At 53.7% G+C, this 21,065-nt stretch overlaps 1 protein-coding gene across 1 annotated transcript in view; it reads left to right on the top strand.

Moving 5' to 3' along the window:
- The window catches only part of ITPKB (inositol-trisphosphate 3-kinase B), a 104,149-nt gene that overhangs the window by 70,112 nt on the left and 12,972 nt on the right, over positions 1-21,065 (top strand). The window contains exon 3 of the mRNA XM_061160170.1: positions 19,794-19,893. Within this exon, the coding sequence (XP_061016153.1) occupies positions 19,794-19,893 (100 nt within the window). The remainder of the gene's footprint in view (positions 1-19,793; positions 19,894-21,065) is intronic.

The raw sequence follows: 21,065 nt of genomic DNA, 5'->3' as shown, positions 1-21,065 counted from the left end.
TCTGTGGGAGGAAGCCGACCCCTTCTGGGAGTTGTGTGCAGTCTGGACCAGCCTCTGATGGGGATGGGAGAGGCCAGGGAGCCCGCTCAGGGTGACCTGCTTGGGTCCTGGGTCTGGGGTTCTCCCTGAGGGGCTGGCCCTGGCGGCAGGACCTCATGAAGGCCTCAGAGGCTGCCACCTCTGGATCTTGACTTCTGGGTGTGTGTGAGGCTCCTCCTCCTGCTTCCAGAATCACAGCTTTCAGCCAGACTCCACAGTGAGGACTGGGGCTTCTGGAGGAGTCCCCCTCTTGCCTTCCCAAGCAGCCTCTGAGTCTCGGAGGGCACTAGCCCTTTAGTGTAATGGGTACTGATTGCTTCTTGACTCTGGGAAAAGTCATGAGCTAGGGCCTAGGCTTTCAGCCGTTCTCTGACCTCACGGATTGCTCGCTGTAGCTTGAGTGACACCCATGGTACAACCAGATAATTTGATTGTACTCTAAAGGGAGCCGCAAATGAATGTGCAGGGTGTGGAGGAGCAGTTCTCCAGGGAAGGAAGCAATGAGCTTCTTCATGTGTTGGGCAAGGGGACGTGGGGTCTGGGGAAGGGCAGAGAGGAGGTGATAAGTGAGCAGGGTTTGAGAGAATAGAGACCAGCTCTCTGGGCAAGTTAGGAGGGTGGCTCTCCAGCCAGAGGGAACAGCATGAAAGACTCAGAAGCGTGAAGCCACATGATGTGTCTTGGTGGAAAGGTCAGATTTTCTTCTTCAGCACAGGGGGTGAAGGGGCGTGGCCGGGCCAGAGCTCTCAAGAGCCCCTCTGAAGGAGTTTGGTCTCTGTTCTGAAGACTTTGGGGAAGCTGTTGGGGGTTTAAAGCAGGCAGGGGTCTGCTGAAATTGGCGAGATGAGCTTTACATTGTAGAAAGAGATGCAGAGGGGGAATTGGAGGAAGGCACACCTGGAGAAAGGGAAGGCTGTCTAATCCAGGTAAGATGGGAGAAGCACAGGGTGGTGCAGATAAGGATGGGAGAGCTGTAAGGGAGATAAAATCGGGGGCCTTGGACCATCTGCTGAATGTCCTGAAAACATCAGGCCAGAGTCTCCTTAGCTCCCCTGAGGGGAGATCCCCAGGTCTCCCACATAGTTTGTGATCCTCATTAGCTCCTGGCAGGCCTGCTGAACGGGTGTCAGGACAGGACTCTGCCCAAAGCCCCTTAAGTCCCCAGCCACCAGGAAACCAGTTAGGTATGTGGGCAAACAGTGGGACTCCTGTCTTCTTGATGCTCTCTGAAGGAGCTGGTTGTCTTGGAAGCAGTGAGCAATTGGGCTCTGGCTTCTGAGAGTCTCTGGCTTTGGGGGAGGCACCCTGATTGGGTGGCTTGGTCACCTCACATCCCCAGCCCCCAGCCATAGGCGCTCTGGCCACAGGATCCCACCCGGTGGTCCCTGTTCTTCTCGTTTCATAGCTGGTCTCTCACCAGCCTTCCCTGCAGATAGCCTGTGCTTTATGCATCGCCTTCGGGAGGACTGCAGGGTGGACATGAGACCAAGGCATTTATCACTCACACCTCTGCTTGTCCAGGAGAAGCCCCTTGGTTGCTGGCCCTCTACCATCCAGTTTATCATTTTATTCTCATTTTCACCAGGTTTAGGGGAAGAGAGAGAGGTTGGGCAGGACCTTTGGCTCTGGTGTGGGTCTACACCTAAAAGTTCAGCTGGCACTGCCTTGTGAAATACTCAGAGTCCATGGGACCCTCTGGTTTCTCCTAGCATTCTTTTTTTAAAAATTTAATTGGAGTATCTATGTGTGCATTAGTTCCTGAACCTAGATCTCCTGCATTGCAGATTTACCGTCTGAGCCACCAGGGACGCCCATACTTAATCAGAATATAGTTGCTTTCATTTCAGTTCAGTCGCTCAGTTGTGTCTGACTCTTTGTGACCCCACGGACTGCAGCATTCCAGGCTTCCCTGTCCATCACCAACTCCTAGAGCTTACTCAGACTCATGTCCATCGAGTCAGTGATGCCATCCAACCATCTCATCCTCTGTTGTCCCCTTCTCCTCCCACCTTCAATCTTTCCCAGCATCAGGGCCTTTTCCAGTGAGTCAGTTCTTCACATCAGGTGGCCAAAGTATTGAAGTTTCAGCTTCAGCATCAGCCCTTCCAGTGAATATTTAGGACTGATTTCCTTTAGGATGGACTGGTTGGATTTCCTTGCAGTCCAAGGGACTCTCAAGAGTCTTCTCCAACACCACAGTTCAAAAGCTTTACAAAGTTGTGTTACTTTCTACTGTACAGCAAAGTGAATCAGCTATACATATATCCCCACTTTTTTGGATTCCCCTAGCATTTTGAGTGTTAAGTTTTGTGGCTAAGACATTAAGCTTCCTCCTGACCCACTGTGGTGATGCCATGGTGAACGTCTCCTCCCCGAGGCTGGGCCATAGCTGGCAATCCCAAGTGCTGGTCACCCCTAGTTCTAAATTCTGCTCTGATTTGAAGCCCATCAGAGCCTGTTCTTTTCAGCCATGACCCAGTGATGTCGCACCTCTCTGGTGAGGAGGCTGGGCCTGGTTGTGTGGCTCAGAAGTCTTGGGTTCTCCTTCAGCTTCCCTAAGTAACCACTGAGCCACCTCTTGCCTCCCTCTCCCCGGCTACTAATCTAATCAGAGAGGGCACCTTTCTTTGAGTGTTTTATTTTATCCTTTAGACGTAAATGGCCATGTCTCACCTTGCCTGTGGGATGGGCAGGTGTTCAAAGCATTCCCCTCAGTCGCCCACATCATCCTCCCTACAGTCTGAGAGGCAGGGTGGTGCTCTGCACTGTCTGCAGAAGGAGAAATAGACACTCAGGGGAGTAGGTGACTTGACCATGTTACATGGCAGTGAGTAGTTCTCTTACAACTAGTTAAGGTCCTAAGGCTCTTTGGAGCCTGATCCCCTTTGTCTGTCATCCAGAAACTCAGCTTGAATGCTGTCGGAGGCCAGGCAGGTAACGCAGGTGAACACCCAGTGACGGGTGACAGAAGGCCCATCTCAAGGTGTAAAGTTTAGCTCCTGCCCACAGATGGTCATCACCCCAAATTGGGGCGGAGGGTGGGGGCGCGGTGTGAAGCACAGTATTTCAAAGAAAGCTGGAAATCTGGATGTTTGTGTGAAATGTCCTGATTTTTAAATGTTGGCAGCTAGTTTCGAACAAAACAAATTGTTGGCAAAGAAAGCGAGTCTGCTGGCCACTGGCTGGAAGCTCGGTCCTGCGTCCTCCAGCTGCTTTCCTCCAGTGGCTTTCCTCTGGGTCTGATTTGGGGCTGAGGGGGAACTCCGCCGCCTGACTTCCCCAGCCAAGGGTTTGGGAAGTTGGGGAAGAGGAAACCGTCCCAGGAGCTGCCGGTCCATCCGCGCCCTGCTGGCCAAGCACCCTGTAAATAGCTCATCCGCTTGCATTCCCAGGGCAAATACTTTCCATTTTCCTCTTGGGTCACCATGAATTCTGGGGTTCTCTGGCAGTTTATTGCCTCGCTTCCTTTTCCAAAGATTGAAATGACGGCGGCTTGAAAATATTTTCTCCATTTGGGTTTTTCCTTGGTGACCTCACTCGGAGACAGATGTGCCCTAATAATAGCATCGAAAGTCGAGGGGGATAGATGAGCCAGCTGGTTCTGTTCCCTAGAAGTTATGTTACAGTTCCCAAATGTGGGCTGTCCCCAGGGACCTGGGGTGGAGGCAGAGCCTGTGACAGGGCCGGGGTAACCGTTAAACTCCGGCGTGCCCCCCTCTCGGATGGAGTCCCTGCGACTGTGTTTACCCTGGAGGGAAGCTCTCACGCCTAGTCCAGGCACCCAGCTCAGCTGCTGGGCTCCCGGCACATGACAGGTGGACGGTGCAAAGGAGGTTTGCACTTGGCGTGGATTGGCAGACAAAGCGCTTTCTCAACTCCTGCCTTTTCCCTGTGCCCAGAGGCTTGGAACTTGGCGAGACCTAAGCCCAGTCTGTCTGGAGCAGCCAGTCTTCCAAGGGTCTCTCTGATTGCTTTGGCTCAGGCCCGCTGGCTGGAAGGACCCTCGGTCATTAAGCCTGTTCCTCAGCTTCTGCCATCTGAGAATACGTTTTCCAGACAACCCACTTGCATCTCTCAATAACGTTTCACTTCCCCCGACTTAGTTGGAAGGGGCTGGAAACACGTCTAAGGGAATCAGAAGCATTCTGTAAGCCATGTGGGCAAGAGGGGGGAGTTTTGTAGGTCAGGCTTTGAGGCAGAGGGTGGGGTGTCCCTTATGTAGAAAACCCTTCACCGTCCATATGCAGGTGCTGATGCTGGGTTGTGGGTTAGCTCCTCTATACATCTGAGGGAGAAGCTGGGAGAGACTGTGGCAGAAGTTGGCTTTCAGTTCAGTTCAGTCACTCAGTTGTGTCCGACCCTTTGGGACCCCATGGACTCCAGCACACCTGGTTTCCCTGTCCATCACCAACTGCCCGTGTCTTAACACGGGAGATCCCCAAGGCGGTGTTAGGATCCGTTCCCTGAGTAATTTAATTATCCCAAGAGCTGCTGAAAATACTTCAGTGTGAGATAAACATTTTAATGCATTGTAGCCTAAAGCAGAAAAGTGAAGGAAATGGTCGTGGGGTGTGTGGGAGACCCCCCTGCAGTTGGGCATGTGGGCTGCCAGGGATGGGAGTTGGGACAGGAGCTCCAGGTCTGTCCCCTGATTGGGATCCAAGCCTGGCTGAACCCCTTGGCCCCTGGGGGCTGCTCAGGGAATGAGAGGTGCCCTGGGAGGCCCCTGCTGTGCAGTAAAATGCCAAGTAAGCACTCAGGGCCCCAGTTGACAGAGAGGCATGGGGACGGGCGATGAGTCAATCTGTTTATGAAAATCACACATACCGACAGACGTCAGGATGACCCGGGGGACAGCTGCACCTCTGATAGCTGACAAGTCTTGCTCATACTTGGGGGTTCACTGGTGTGTCTTTCTGGCAACCCATTTCCTGTGCCTCCAGCAGTCTGCACGTGAACAAATGCATGACTGCCTCACTGAGACAGGCCTCTACCCAGAACAGCCCTGGTCGGGAGAGGCAGGCTGGGTGACTCAGAGCTCTGCCTCAGCTCTGGTGGGCAGGGCCGCCGCAGTTGAGTTCCGAGCCTCTGCAAGCCCGCCTTCCTATTTGCTGAGCGCCGTTCAGCCACAGGCAAATCAGTGTCATCTGTCAGAAACATGAATTGCACCCGTGTGTCTTGCTTGGAAATATTTTCTAAATATAACTAAATATTTGATACTGCACATGATTTGTTCTCATGTGGCATTCATGCTCTTCCTGAAAAGTTTCCTTGTTAGAAATGCCTTCGGTGGGAGTTCCCCCAAAATCTGACTTTGGAGTCAGTCCAGAGTATCCTCTTTTTTACCAACACCCTTACAAGTGCTTTCTAGGGTCTCAGAAACTATGTAAACGGTAGTTTTTAATTTGTGAATGTTCTTCCCTAGAGAAGAAAACTTTTATCAAGCCGAGGAGGAAGGAGTTCTTGTCTCTTCTATTAATACTGTGTACACAGTAGGATCCTCGGGTTCTTAAGTTTATAACCAGAAGATTTCAGTCTCAGAGCATCTTTGAGAAAATACAGGGAAAATCTGAGCTGCTGACGCAGGAGAAGCTTGTTTCCATAAGCAGTGCTGTTGTGCTTGTGAGTTCTGGAGGGAGAGAAGAGGACATTCTCCATTCTTCCACATTTTGCAGAAAACTTCCTTTCAGATTCCTGGCCTTTTAAATGTCATCTTCTAGAAAGGAGAAGGGGCTTCCCAGGTGGCGCTAGTGGTAAAGAACCCGCCTGCTAATGCAGAAGACCTAAGAGACTCAGGTTCGATCCCTGGATTGGGAAGATCCCCTGGAGGAGGGCATGGCAATCCACTTCAGTGTTTTTGCCTGGAGAGATCCCATGGACAGAGGAGCCTGCTAGGCTACAGTCCACAGGGTCACACAGAGTCGGACATGACTGCAGTGACGTAGCACGCAGAAAGGAGAAGGGGGCAACCGAGGATGAGATGGTTAGATGGCATCATTGACTCAATGGACATGAATCTGAGCAAACTCTGGGAGATAGTGAAGAATAGGGGAGCCTGGTGTGCTTTAGTCCATGGGTTGCAAAGAGTCAAACACGACTTAGCAACGGAACAACAAAGCATGGGGTGAAGAAGTCTTGTTTCCACATGGGCCACCTGTCAGAGCTGCCTGGGGCCTGTTGCCTGGGAACAGGCAGAGTGACTTCTTTCACACCTTGGGTCCCTGGGGGAAGACTGGGGTGGTGGGAGGGGAGGGTCAGCAGTAAATAGAGGAACTGCTGGTGGTTGCTGGGCAAGGCTGCCTCTCATACCTGTCCTAGAAGGGCTCCTGGGAGTTCTGGACTTCCAGGAAGTCTCTGCTTAAGGAAAGAGTCGACCTGTTCCTGGGGACCCACTGCCTGATGTCTGTGGCCTTCACCCTCTGCACTTTCCTCTTGGAAAGGTGGCTTCCGAAGGCCAGGGCTGGGGTAGAGAAGGAGGTGATCAGACCCTGCTGAGCCAGTGCAGAACCCCCTTCCGTGTGCTTCATCCCATGGACGGGCTCCTGTCCTCAGGAGGCTTACAGACCAGACTGGACACACGAGAGGTCTGCAGTACTTACCTCTGCCGAGGACTTCTTCTGTCGCAGGCACCGCGTAGAGAGACTTTAATCCTGAAAATAACCCTGCCGGTAGGTGGTATTCCCATTTTACAAATGAGGAGGCAACTGAAACTCAGAGAGGTTTGATAACTGGCCTAATACCCCCAGCCAGGAATAACAGGATCTAAACCTGGGTTTATCTGGCCATAATGGTACATGTTACAGATGACCAATGAGGCAGCCTAGCAGAGGGGTGGACAGCTTGGACCCTGAAGCCAGACTGCCTGCGTTTCAAATTTTAGCTTTGCCAATTACCATTTGTAATTGGGCCAGTTGCAGTCTTGGGCAAGTTGCTTAATCTCTGTTTCTCAGTTTCCCCAACTGTAAAATGGGCTAATGAAATGACCTAGGTGACAGGTTGAGATACACGTATTATGTATACACAATACTTACGAAGCACTTAGCAGTGTGTCTAGCTGTAGTAAACACTCATGCATGCATGCTCAGTCATATCCGACCCTTTGCGACCCCATGGACTGTAGCCCACCAGCCTCCTCTGTCCACGGGATTTTCTGGGGAAGAGGACTAGAGTGGGTTGCCATTTCCCCCTCCAGGGGATCTTCTCCACCCAGGGATCGAACTAGCATCTCCTGTGTCTCCCGCATTGGCAGGAGGATTCTTTTACCACTGAGCCACCTGGGAAGCCTAAACACTGGAGACATACCACGTATTTATGTGTGCTCTTGGCTCCACCCCACTGCCTGCCCAACCTTACATCCCAGAAGCTGAGAAGGAGGGACTGGGCTGAAGGAGGTGTGTTGGAGCTTGCGGTTGTCCTAACTGGTCCCTGTGAGGAAGTGGCTCTGGGAGGGTCACTGGGGGTGCTCAGCCTTCAGTGCCAATTGTCTGTTGACCAGTAAAGACCTCAGTAAATTTCCACCCTCTGCAACTTGTTTTTTGCATTTTAACCAAAGTAAAAATAAAAATCTCTGGGGAGGGGTGGACGAGGCGACGGGAGGGAAGGGACCTGGTGTGTGTTGAGGGGCGGCCCCCACCAGCTGGGCAGGGCCCCGGGTGCCCTTTCCCAGAGGAAAGGCTGAACCTTTCTGTCCTGTGAGCTTTGTCCATTAGGAAGTCAGCTGCTAGAAGCTGCTACCCCCACCCCCAGGGCTCTTCCCCTGCCCCCTGACCACTCCCTGTTTCCTGCAATTGTTGGCTCCCCCCCAGCCTCTGCTCCTGCGGCCCCAGCAGGCTCCTGGTGGGAGAGGTGGGCTAGGCCCTTGTGCACCAAAGCATTTCCTATGCTTTCAGCTGCTTCCCCCGTCTAGCCTCTTTCCTCTAGCGCTCCATTATTTTTAGTTCTTAAGAGGATGAAGTCCAGGAGGGAGGAGGAAGGAGGAGCCAAGCCCGTGACCTTCTCTATCAGAGATAGAGCATTTGCCGGGGCTGCCTGGTAGGGAGTGTTCGGAGCATTTCCATTTTGGGTGAAGGATACCTCCATTCCTGGATAACAAAAAAAAACAAAAGCTGGTTTGGCAGGATTGTGAGCCCCTTGATTGCCAGCTCCTGTAAAGTTAGGAAGAGGGGAAGACGATGGATCTGGAAGAATTATTGGTAGAAGTTCTTCACGAACCAGAGTGAAAGAACAGCCTGCAGACCCTCAGGAGTGCATGTGAAAAGGCCCCTGGGGCTGGGTCTGCCGTTCTGGAGCCCAGCAGTGTGTGGTGAACCCCAGGCAGATTGGACAGGAAATCCCCACAAGTATGCCCCCTGGAGATGTCTCTGGGAAGATCCAAGCTCAAGCACATGAGTGTAGAGAGGTAGGAGCTGGTTTAGGTCTGTTTCAGCTCCTATGGGACTTCCCCAGTCGTTAAGTCGTTTACCACTTACCCCAGTGGTAAAGAATCTGCCTGCAGTGCAGGAGACACAGGAGACGCAAATTCGATCCCTGGGTCGGGAAGATCCCATGGAGGAGGGCACAGCAACCCACTCCAGTATTCTTGCTGGGAGTATCCCATGGACAGAGGAGCCTGGCGGGCTACAGTCCATAGGGTTGCAAAGAATCGGACATGACTGAAGTGACTTAGCATGCATGCATGTAGTTTCTAGGAGGTAGGATGTAGCAGAGCCTCAGCCCTTGCCGTGTGGCTGGGTCTGTAAGCTTTTCTCATCAGTCACATGGTTGGTTGTATTGTACTCCACTCTGTCTAGCCTGGGGGCTGTCTAGCAGTGTGAGGACACACTCCCGGTTCTCCAGAAGCGTACCCTCTGATACCCTCTGTACAGCCCACAAGAATCCCGAAGCTCTCAAAACCTATCCTGCTAGGGAAAGGCTTCCTGGAATAGTATGTGGCTGGTCTGAGAAGCTTTATGGAGAAGATAAAGCCGGCTCACAGATTCTAGCACTGTCGGCTGGAGCCAGAGGTCAAATGTGGATCAAGGAAAGGAGGGCAGAGGGCTTTGCAGGCGGAGCACCTGCATGAGCGAGGACCTGGGGGTGGAGCGGTCGTGGGACGAGAAGATGGCCCTGGGGAATCAGAGAGGGCGGCGAAGAGCGTGAGTGTGGGCAAGGAGGGCGCTCAGGTGTCTGGGGCGGCCGCGTGTGCCTGTGGGGCCTGGATCCTGCCTGCAGGTGTTCAGGGAGCGCTCGGTGGGACTTGCCGTGGCCAGCTGGGCCTGGGCAGCCTCCTCGGGCAGGGACTCTGGGTGATGCTCGAGGAGGGAGAGTGGCTGTGAGGGAGGACCCCTGTGTGCCAGACCAGGTGCTACCCTCGTCCCCAGATCTGGGCTTCCGGTTGCAACAAGACAGAGGCCGTTGCTCAGGAGAGAACAGCTGGGCCACTGCTCAGGGTTTTCCTGGCTTTGGCCAGAACGTGCTGCTAGGAGTTGACCGACGGAGGTGGACCTCCCTCAGGGAGGGCCAGGCTGAGCTGCACACTCCTGTCAGGAGCTCTGGGTCCTGAGCAGGTCCTGCCCTCCAGACCCGGAGCAGAGCAGCCCTCGAATCCGACCAGGAGTGGAGAGGACAGAGCACTCCCCCTGAGAACACGGAGCCAGAGCCTGCCTCTCGGGCTCGCCGGAGCTGAGGGGTCCGGGCCTGCTGGGGCTGGCGAGGGCCGGCTGTTCTCGTCCTCCGCCCTAGAGCAGCCGTTGGTTCTGGGGGAGGTCCTCCACCCACCCCACCCCTCAGCGTGATTCTCGCCCTCTGCCGTGGGCTTTTTGCGGGACAGGTGAGGAAACAGCGTGCCAGGCATAGACCCTGTGAAAGGTGTTCTGAACCACCCAGCTTGTAGGGGCAGGAGGAGGGCGTACAGCTTAAACTCAACACTACTCCGATCTTTCTCAAAAAGTGTTTTTGCACTTGGCTTTTAGGGGAGTTGTCTTGTTTGTTAAAGGAGGAAGACGGTGAGTCTTCAAATGCAGATCCTTATTTTTGGCGGGAGCTACCTGCCCTGCCAAGTTCTTGGGCTTCATTTTTCCGATCCTTGGTGTCTAGGTTTTGAAAGGCCTTCCCTCCTCCCCTCCAGGCTCCCAGCTCCCTTTGGCGCAGGGGCGGGTTTTGCTTTTGGCCCCAGTCAGGTTTCTAACCAGGGCTTCAGGACGGAGCTATTGAGCCAGGGGCCCCTACCTGCCTGGGCCTGCACCCAGCTGCCGTCACAGGCAGGCTCTGCCAGGCGAGTACAATGAACAAAGTTGGCTGGCCTCAGCTCTGCCGCCTGGGAGAAGCACAGGCTTTTCCCCAGCGGAGGAAAGAATGATCACTAGGGAAACCCAAGCTGCTTTTTTAGAAAGACCAAAAGAAGAAAGAAGAAAAAAGCATTTTTTCCAAACATGGACAACTCAATGCCTTTCACTCAGACTTCTGCAAGAGCAGAACAAAGGCCCTGACACAGAACGAACCTCCCGGGGCAGGGGCGTCTTCACCCACTTTCAGCGCTTTGTCACTGTGCCTTCCCTCAGTGTGTGTCAGGGAGGCTGTGCTGGGAACAGCTTGGAAAGGAGGGCAAGGCAGGTCTTTATTCAGACCTGCTCCATCTGAAAGGTCACTCTTCTGACAAAGCACTTGCTGTTTATCCGAGACTGTTTTTTAACTGGAGGAGAGACGATGGGGGCCCAGTTATCCTGTTGGCTGAAACAAAGCAAGATCCTTAGAGCACACCGGGAAGCTGTGTGACCTTGGGCAAGTTACTTAACCTCTCTTAACATGTTGCACCATTTGCAGAATGGAGATAACTAGATGCAAGTAGTGAGTGAGGATTACATGAAATATGAGCATGGTACCTAATGACATCTTAGGCATTTAATAGGTGATTTCTCTGCCTCTTTTCCCGGACAAGCCAGGTTATCCTCACTGACCAACACACATATGCACAGGCATACTTGCATGCACACGTGTGCAGCAAGGCAAAGGATTCTAGCAGTATTGCTTTGGAGAGTCATGGGGTACAGAGATAATTTCCCTTTTCTGATATTTTAGAGATTTCCCTTCATCTCTTTCACTCAGGAGAAAAAAAAGGATACTCTTTATAATTGTCTGAAAATAAAAATTAGCCAAGTGATCTACTTAACTGGAAAGGGAAGTGCTGGAGGAAAGAGTAGACTATTGAGGGTACAACTCAGTTGGGAAAGGGGTTAAACAGAGTGTGTAAACCCCAGTATAAAATGAAATCCATTCAGCAGTCTCACTGTTTATTATTTTCTCCACTGGAGCCTGGCAGAGTTACACATGTGTGAAGTGGGGTTCTTTGGGAAGCTCTTCTTTCTCTTTTTAGCAATGTTACTGACTTTCTGAACCAGAAACTGGTGTCAAGACACCTGGGCGCTGGCCGCCTCTGCCCCCCCTGAGTCATGGAGCTCAGAGGCCCCGGGAGCCGCCCTGCGGGTTCCCAGCTACCTCGAACAGCCAAAGGGAAGCATTGTAAGCAATTAATCACGCAGTTAGCTCGTCTTTTTGCCACTGGCAATGATTGACTCTCTAGAAGTGCCCAGTGGATTTTCTTCCAGTCTCTTATGCCTCGGAGGAGAAAACCATTCATTTTTTTTTTAAAAAAGGAAAGAAAGAAAAAAGCTTGTACACAGAAGTACAAACAAAGTGAATATCTAAGGTTCACCTGTTCGATGACAATATACAGAGCACCCATGTGTATGTGTTACTGCTTCATCAGTTCTCTCTCTAACCTGGTGGGGTGGCCAGTGGGAGGTTATCATGCCCAGTTTACAGATGAGAACACTGAGGCAGGGGAGGTTTGAAGACTTGCTCACAGCTGCAGCTGGGAAGCGGCAGAGAAGGGATCATTCTAGCTCCAAAACCTAGGTCGTGTGCCTTTTGGAAACAAAATCCAATGCTGTGGCCTGCCTCAGAGGCAGAGAGGACTTAGGACAGACTCAAGGTGGAGGAGGGGAGTACAGAGAATCTGCGGGGCGGAAACAGCGGCAGGCCTAGCAGGGCCAACGGGAAGGGAAGCTGCAGGAAGGCCAGCTGCCGTGGATGAAGTGGGGTTGTGAGGAGCTGTCTTCAGGAGGCCTGCTTGTCTGAGACAGTCCAGGCTCCGCTGCGGCTATCAGGAGGGGAGCAGAGCGCTCAGCAGCCTGCAAATTCATCTTGCTTCGAGCGACTTTGACTAGGTTTCTGATGGGTGACGTTGGATGTGGTCACCCTCCTCCTGAGCCATGGGGGACCTCTCGCAGCCGCAGGCCTAGCTAATGGTGGTGCCCTCTCCGGGGACCAGCTCAGCAAGCACTGGCTGAGTATCTGGTGGAGCTAGGTGCAGGGGCTCCTGGGTCTCTGGAGGGTTACACTCACCCAGAGGAAAAGTGGGGAGCGGGTGTGCCCAGGGCACCTTGGGAACACCCCACTCAGAGGAACGGCTTCTGGGGAAAGGGTCTCTGACCTGCCTAGGTGTTAGCGGAATCCTTTGCTTCTGCACCCATGCTTGTGAAAAATCCCTGGTGGCTGAAAGTGTTGAGGGCGGGTGGGGAGGGATTTATGGAGCAGGAGTTGCCTGCAGAATCTCACAGTCCTGAGAGAAGGTGTGTTTGTGTATGTGTATGTTTAGTGACTCAGTTGTGTCTGACTCTTTGTGACCCTATGACTATAGCCCACCAGGCTCCTCTGTCTGGGATTTTCCAGGTAACTGGAGTGGGTTGCCATTCCCCTCTCCAGGGGATCTTCCCAACCCAGGGATGGAATCCAGGTCTCCTGCATTGCAGATTATTTACCATCTGAGCCACCAGCAAAGCCTGAAGCTGTTTAGTGACCTGCAGATACCCTCCGTGTGTGAGTGGGGGAGGGGCACCAGGCCTGGAAACCTCCTGCTACGTGTGAGGCAGCCCTCTAGCAAAAGGGCATCTGCTCCCCCAGGTCGCTACCCTGTTTTCCTCCACCCACCCCGACTTCTGTGGAGAGACACAGCCTTGGTTTGGAGGGGCAGGCGGTGGCTCGAAAGAAGACAGGAAGCAGGCCCCAGAGGGCAATGTGGGTCGAGCTGAGGAGAAGATGGTGTTGACCCTGGGCAGCCCGCCCTCCTGTAGCCGGCGCTGGACTGGAACTCGGCTCCGACGCCACTGCCGGGCCCACTCCCCCCTCAGTGGACGAGAAAGAGGCCACGAGGAAGGAGAGAGCAAGGCCAGGCCCTGAGGAATGTGCAGAGGGTGAATGAAGGGGGAGCTGAGGATATCATTCCCCTTCTGAGATTTTTGGGGTGTACTGCTGGGAGCCCCCCAAGGAGAACCTTAGGCACCGTTAATCTCCAGCCCTCCCCTCCCAGCAGTCTGTGGTCATCGGCAGAGAGGAGCAGGTCAGGAGCTGGAAGGCCTTGTAAGCCCCAAGTCACCTGTTGCCGCCTAACAGCAGGGGTGTTTTCCACTCCAGGAGGCAGGGCCGGCTTCCCGGGAGGAGTGAGAGCTGCAGTCCCCGAGGGCCTTCAAAGGGGCCCCACGCTTGCTACATGCTCTGCCTCCCCATCCTGATATTCTTAACAAGTTCTGGACCCAGGGCCCGAATTTTACTTTGCACTGAACCCTGTGTATCATACAGCTGATCTTGACAGCAGCTGTGGGTGGGGTGGCCAGAGGCCCCCTCATCCCCTAGCCTTGGCTCTGGGTCCCTGCTTTCCCGTTTTCATCTTCCTCCTCGTCTCCACCAGTCCTTTTTGCCTGTTTGATGGCCCGGCTTTGAGGTCATCCCGTTTAGCCCTTTTATTTGTCTTACGGCAATGTTCCATGCAGCACAAGGCGGATAACTGGCTGGGGGAACCAGCCAGAGGGCAGCGTTTGCCCAGGAGCCATTAGCATCACTGGGAAGCTTGGAGTCTGGTTAAGATAAACACAGAATCAGAGACGCTGCCCAGGCTTCCTCCCTGGGGCCCCAGCAGCCCCACCGGCCAGTGGATCGTTTCCGCACTGGGCTCTCAAGGGCTCCGGGTGATGCGAATCCAGGCCAGAGTGGGGGTGAGGAGCAGCTTTCCTGGCCAAGGCTGCCCCGGGTGCTCTGAGGCTCCGTGTGTTGGGTGGAGGGGTCACTTATAGGGAGTAAACTCACATCTGCCCTGAGGCCTGGAATCTTTGGGCAAAGATGCAGAGGGAAAAGTGAGACAGAATGTGTTAGGCCCCGAGCCTTCCAAAGGCACCTAGTGGCTGGAGAGGGCTTGGTGCGTGTCTGCCAGGTTCTGAAACTCTTTCCGGGTGACTTCTGACACCTCAAGCTTGAAGAGGGTTGGGGTTTTGTTGTTGTTGGGTTTTTTTTTCTCCCGCTGCAAATCCCTCTCCACATTCTCTGAATATTTGAGCTCCTGTCAAGTCAGGTATGAAGGGAGGGAACTGGCCAGAGCAGTGTCAGAGCACCACACATCTCTTGAGTCTTAAAGGACCAGTGTCTGCCCGCTGGAGCTGGCCGTTTCCCGATCCTTCTGGACTTCTCTGAGTGCATTAGGGTTCCATGCCTTTTCCCGTGCAGCCAGAGTAGAGAACAAAACCCCACCTCTCACAGAGCGAGGTCAGGGCTGTAGCAAACATCAGCGGAAGGCCTTCCTGCCCTGCACACAGGTAAGAAAACAGAGCAAAACCCAGACCAGTGCTGATTTAGCTCAGGCATGCAGGCAGTCATCTAGGGATTTGTGGAGCCAGGTTGTCCAAGCCTACGAAAAACCTTACTTCCATTCTGCAGTTGACTTACATACAGCACAGAATCAAGGTGAGAGATGTGCACCTCTGCGCCCCCCCCCCCTCCTCACTCCCCTGCCACCCTGCTTGACAGGCCATCAGCTTTGTGGGGCTTAATTTCCCCTTGGAATGCCACCCAAGAACACCCCAAGTACAGAATCCTAGCCACAGTCTAGGAATGATTAGCCGGTCTGATCTGACTCATGGGCGAGCCCCGGGTCACCTGCTGGCTGAGCTGGAAGTGGCCGCTGCCCAGCTCCGGAATGAGACCTGTCCGGGGTTTTGGTGGCCGGTCGTGGAGCATCTCCCAAACACTCTGGGCCCCTCTGTTGAAGAAGCATCCTGAACAACCCTTCCCCCTGAGCAGTCTTGTGCCTTGGCTACCCAGGGGAACCACCGTGTAGAAATCTTGTCCTTCCTGCCCAGTTTTCTATCCCTGTCACCTTGTCCAGCGTGCTCTGGGCTGGAAGGGGCCCTGCTTGTGGGTAGACACCGCTGTTGTTAGCTTGGTGTGAGGTTCCCAGGGTGAACTGGCACCTGTGGGCTGGGAGGAAAATGGAATGACTGGGAAACAATTCAACTAGTAAGATTCTTCATCTTCCAGAGGAAAGACTCCTGTCCACCATGGGGTGGTTTGAAGATGAGAAATGAGGCCATAAAGTGCCCGGCCCAGCTCCTGTCACATAGTGAGAGCCCATAAGTGATGAGTCAGGAGTGCGCACACCAGGCCCAGTGCTGGGGGAGCTGGCGCCCATCCTGTTGCACGTCTAGGGAAATGAGCCCTCCTGGTGAGGTGACAGACGATGCCAGCTTGCAGGCAGTTTCTGAGAGCCGTCCCCTTTGCTCTGTCATGCTCAGCAGACTGGCGAGGAACATCCGGGCTTATCCGTTTAGTTAAGCCAGTTCCAGATCCGCTTGTGAGTAAGGAGTACATTAGAGCTGAGCTTGCCTGAGTCAGCTAGCGGACTCCTCAGATTGACATATGAGGACCCTGCCGCCCAGAGAGGTCAGGGGGCGTGTCAGGCAGGTGGAGCTTTGGGGGTGTTCCAGGGAGGGTCAGCAGAGGGTGTCCAGATAGTCCTGGTGACTGGGAGGTGATGGAGGACCGGGACCAGCAAGATGAGCAGGCAGCCAGCGCTGCCCTGGAGGAGGGACCAGGCACCCTTGGCCACACCACCTTCAAGGCCTGTGAGGGCTGCCTGTGTGTCTGACAAAGCTGGGCTCAAGAAACTTGAGACCTGGGGCTGTGGTCTGATTCCAGCGACGGATGCTCTTGAGGCTCTCCCCGGAGAGAAAAGGTGATCAACTCCTCGAGATGAAATTCTTCCAGATTGTCAGGCTGTTCTCCTGTCTTGCTGGCCTCCTGTCTTGGTTTGGGGGAGAGGCCTGGCGTCCACTTCTGAGGACTGTGGCTTCCTCCAGCAAGGGGCTCGGAGGGAGACTGCTAGCCCCCCGCCTGCCTTCTGGAACTGGCTGCCTGGGACATGGCTTCTACCTGGAGCAGGTGGTTCCTGGATGGGTGCTGGGCTCTCTGGCATCATCGTAGGGGAACCGATTCTCTGCGACCTCCCACCTTTCTGTTCTCTCCACTCCTATGGGCTGGGGGTGGGGGGCGCCATGATCACCCTGCAGCCTCCTTTCCTGGGCCTGGACCGGGATCTGCTTTTCTGTTTAATGTTTGGCAGCGACCTTAGGCACGGCCTGGGTGCTGCTATTTAAAACCACAGGAAAATCCCCTGCGTGCTGCTGCCAGCGCAGTTGAGAAATCCCCTGGTGTGCACACCCGGCCCAGTGGAATATTCCACCTTGGAAGGGGCGGGCTCTCTGGCCTTGGCCACGTGGGGCCCATTTTCACGTTGAAGAATTGCTTCCTTGTGGAGGAGGTGTGGGAAAAGGGAAGCTACCCAGAAAAACGCCCCATTTACTCAGAGCTCAGTCATGCTGGGAGGCTCTTGGGTCCCATAAGCCGTCAGAGGACCCCTGCCCTGGAGCACCCTTCTCCTTTTTGGACCCCTGGACGTAGAGGATTCACAGCTCAGATGCCCCTGCTGGGCCAGAGCCTGGCTTTTCTCAGCCAGCATCAGTTCCCTCCTGTCTCCTGCGTCCCAGGCCCACTGCCTGGTGGGTCCCAGTGGGTCCCCAAAGAGCTGCCTCCCAACAGATTGGGTCTGGCCCAGCCCCAGCTCCATGGCCTTTATTCTTTAGTAAACTTAGCTCCAGACGGACTATTCCTGGGGTGACTTCCAGGACACTCTTCCTTGAACTCAGACCGCTAAGACTCTTCCACAAACACCTCTGTGCCTGTGAACTCCTAATGGCTTTACCTCCTGGGATCAGAGGAAGCTATGTGTTATTCCCATTTTACAGGTGAGATAATAGGGCCTCAGGGAGGGTCCAGAACATGTCCCAGGTCAGTGAGGACTGGATGGAGCCAGGACTCAGGCCCAGGGCAGCCTGTCTCCCCCATACCACAGTCCCCTGAGTCCAACCATCTCAGCCCCTACTCATGCTTATCAACCACTGCTTCCAGCTCTCGTTCCCAGCACACGTGGCCCAGTTGCTCTAAATCTTGATCCTGGGCCTCTGTTCCCACAGGCCCTGCTGCCTGCAGGAGTCTTCTGCCCCCCTCGAGTCTGCCCCTAGACCGCCTCTGGGGGTCAGCCTCCATCACAGCCTTCCTTCCCAGCAGACCTCAGTCTTTGCATCACCCCACCTCCAGCCCCACCCTGGCAGCTGACAGTCCTCCCTGGGTCCTCTACTATCACCACATCTGCAAATCTAGTATGAGATGACACGCTGCAGTGGGGTGATCGGGGCCTCTCGTCTTCCTCTGAGGGGCCCTTGATCTTGGGATGTGAGTGGGGTCATTTTTCAGAGAATTACTAGAGTGTCCACAGGACCAAAGAGCATGGGGGACCAGTTGTCCATCTCTCCCTAGACAGATGAGAAAACTGAGGCCCCAAGAGGGTTTGTGAAGAAGGGCAATGTGGGGGGACTTCCCTGGTGGTCCAGTGGTTAAGAACCCAACTCTCAGTATGAGAGATGCAGGTTCGATCCCTGGTCAGGGAACTAAGATCCCACATGCCATGGAGCAACTAAGCCCTCAAGGCCAAAAAAGAAAAAGGTCAGTGCGGGTTTAGTTGACCCCTTATGAGTGAGTGGTGTGGGATGGGGTCAGCTCAGCCCTGGATGGAGAACACTCTACCTTCCCCTGCCTCCGACCTGGCTCTGAACCTGTGGGACCCTCGTCCCCTCTGAGCTTTGTTGCAGGAGAGTGACCAGAGGATGGTGATCACTTGCACTTTTCTTTTGGACCCACCTAAATGTCTTCCCCCTGGGTCAAACAGGCCATCACTTGGTTGGTTGTCTCATGTAACTAGATTTTACCATTGCTGCCCTCATGCATTGTCTGCCCTGAGTACTTAAGCAGCCTTCTGGGTGCTTAGATAAGAAACACTTAATTTCCCTAGCCTTCTTCGGTGATCTCCATCAAAAGGATCTAGGAAAAACATCCTTGTCAATGAGCCCAGCCCTCTGTCATGTGGCATGGCAGAGCACTGCCCTCACTTAAGGATAGAGTAGGTCTTGACGGTAGAGCGATAGTTTCTGGGATGGGGCAAACATTGCCAGGTTCACATAGAGAAGAATTTTTCTCCTTAAACAGATTTCAACTTGAAAACTTGATGACAGAAGTAGCTGACTCTCACCATGGAGGAAAAAAACAAAGAAGACCAATTTAACCTTGATTTAACCTTGGGGAGTCCGTTCAGCATCCTCTGGGCGGCTGCTGGCAGACGGTATAGGACGGGGAAGGAGGAGCTGCCTCTCCAGGGTACCCTGTCCAGGCAGGACCCCCTCTTCTGCAGAATTCCCAGCTTCCCCTTCCCAGCACAGAGTCTTGGGGGTTTACTCTCTGTGGTTTTGCTGGTTCAGGGATCCGCTTCTCAGGAACTTGAAATGTTTCTCATCACCCTCTTCAGGGGCTCGAGTCTGGGGACACTTGATCTTCAGGTCTACAACCCATTCTTATTAAAGTTCATTTAGAGATATTTTTATACAGAGAAATGTTTATTGATGGGGATAAAAATGATTTTTTAAAAAAAAGTAGTCCTATATAGGTGAGGGTTTAAATGCTGCTGTGTTACTTACTTGTCTGAGGCTGGGGTTCTGCAAATCGAAATGACAATGATTACCATGCTTGCTGAGAAAATAAAATAAGGTGCTCAATAAAGGTTAGTTCTCTTTTCTGCCCAAAGAGCCCCTCCTATACACACACACACACACACACAGAGACACACACACAGTTTTCATTTAAGAAACGTCCTGAGAAGGAGAAGTACGGTGGAGAAGGAGTCTCACGGGCTTGCTCACCCCGGTGTGCACCAGAGCCTTGGTGGCACTGCAGTCCCGGGGAATTCCCTTTAAAGTCGCCTCATACTTCTCACAGGCGAGAGCTGCCTTTGCTGCCGCCGCCTGTGCCAGTGCGGAGTGAGATGGCATGCTGCCGCGGGGCGACCACAGCCTCACTGGTCTTCCCCTTACGAGCCCTTGCTGTTGGGATGAGAGAGGTCATTTTCCAGAGTCCTAGAGTGTCCACTGATCCAAAGAGCCTGGGGAGCAACTAAACCCTCCCTAGACAGATGAAGAAACTGAAGCCCCGAGAGGGGCACAAAGAAGGGCAGTATTGGTTTAGTTGTCCCCTGATAGGAGACTGGCATGGGATGGGGTCAGCCCTGGATGGAGAATCTCTGCCCTCCCTGTCCTCTGTTCTCACAGTGCGTCAGAGCCTGTCCCCTTGATTCGGGGCGTTTTGCTCATCCCGTTTGTACAAGGGGGCAAAGCCCCCTAGATATATGCCACATAGATGTTGGAGGTTAGGTCCTCAGAGCTGCCTGCTTTGGGGTGTGGCACTCACCTCTCGTCCTGTGGCCAGAGCTTACCTGGCTTTGAATTCATCCTCACCAGAAAGTAGTAGTTCTGCTTCTAACATAGAGTTTTTTGTTTGCTTGTTTCTAGAGCAAATCATGGAGGAAAATAAAAAACATGGTGCACTGGTCTCCCTTTGTCATGTCCTTCAAGAAGAAGTACCCCTGGATCCAGCTGGCAGGACACGCAGGTAGCTGCAGCTCTCCCGGGACGTCTGGCTCTCTGGGGAGGCGACCAACACGTGTTGGGGGTGGCCCTGGATATTCCGGGAGTTCAAGGTTCCGAACAGAGATGCTCTCCAAGAGAAGGGCCCTAACACTGCCTTGAAAATGCACATGACAATCGCCCTCTCCATAGTCTGCATCACCCCTTCACAGATCACACATCTCTCCCTTCAGACTCTGTCTCTTTCAATCTCTTTCTCTCAATCTCGCTTTCATTTTAACTCAATAAAACAAAGTCATCCATCTTTTTAGCTCGCCTGCCATTTGTCACCCTGGGCAAAGAGACAAAGCTAAGTGCTTCCCTGAGTGCCTGTTGTATGCTCACCTCACTGTGCTCCTCGGGATAACAGCGCGAATGCAGATATAGTGTCTGCCCCAGAGACTTGTAGCTGGTGGGAGAGACGGGCAGGTCACTCCACGAGTATTAAGACGGTGTGGAGTGCTGGTTGCAGTGGCCAGGCCCTGGGCTAGCTGTGAGGTCTCCAGGTGGCCCTCAGTGACAAGGGAGGACATCTAGAGCTGTCTAGCCCACTAGCCGTGGCCCTTTGTCATGCATCATCCTTTGTAATGATGATTCATCCATCATCAGGGGAGTTTTCAGCGGCTGCCTTTGGGCTTCAGAGCAGCGCAAGGTCTGACATTTTTTTTATATCCTCAACCACGTTGGCCTAGCTCAAGGCAGGCCAATGGACATCCTTCCTCAATATTTGCCTGAGGGTGTGGCTCAGAAATGTGGAGTCCCCAGGTTTTCTCCCTGTCCTGGCACTAAGTCCCATCCTATCAGGGCTTCTCCACTGAGAGTGGAGACACCTTCGTGGCTGGTAAGGGTTGATGGTGGGGTGGGGGGTAGAAATTGCATAGAGTGGGGTGCGTAGGTCCTGCCCAGAACCTCTGCTAGTCTTGCTCACCCTCCAGCTGTGAGCACTGCTCTGCTTCCAACTTCAGAGGAGGAGCCTGGGGTCTGGGAAGTCGGGGAACCAGCCCAGAGTTGCCGTCTGGGTGTGGGGGTGACTGGGACTTGCCCCCAGTCCCCTTAAAGGGCTCGTTCCGCCAGCGGGGACCTGGGCACACCCTGAGCCCTATGCTTAGCCAACCCTGCAGCATCCCCTGTGATGGAGGAGTGTGTGTGCCACAGGGG

Source organism: Dama dama, chromosome 14 (assembly GCF_033118175.1).
Source record: "Dama dama isolate Ldn47 chromosome 14, ASM3311817v1, whole genome shotgun sequence".
Taxonomy (NCBI): Eukaryota; Metazoa; Chordata; class Mammalia; order Artiodactyla; family Cervidae; genus Dama; species Dama dama.
This window is presented reverse-complemented; position numbering and strand designations above follow the sequence as displayed.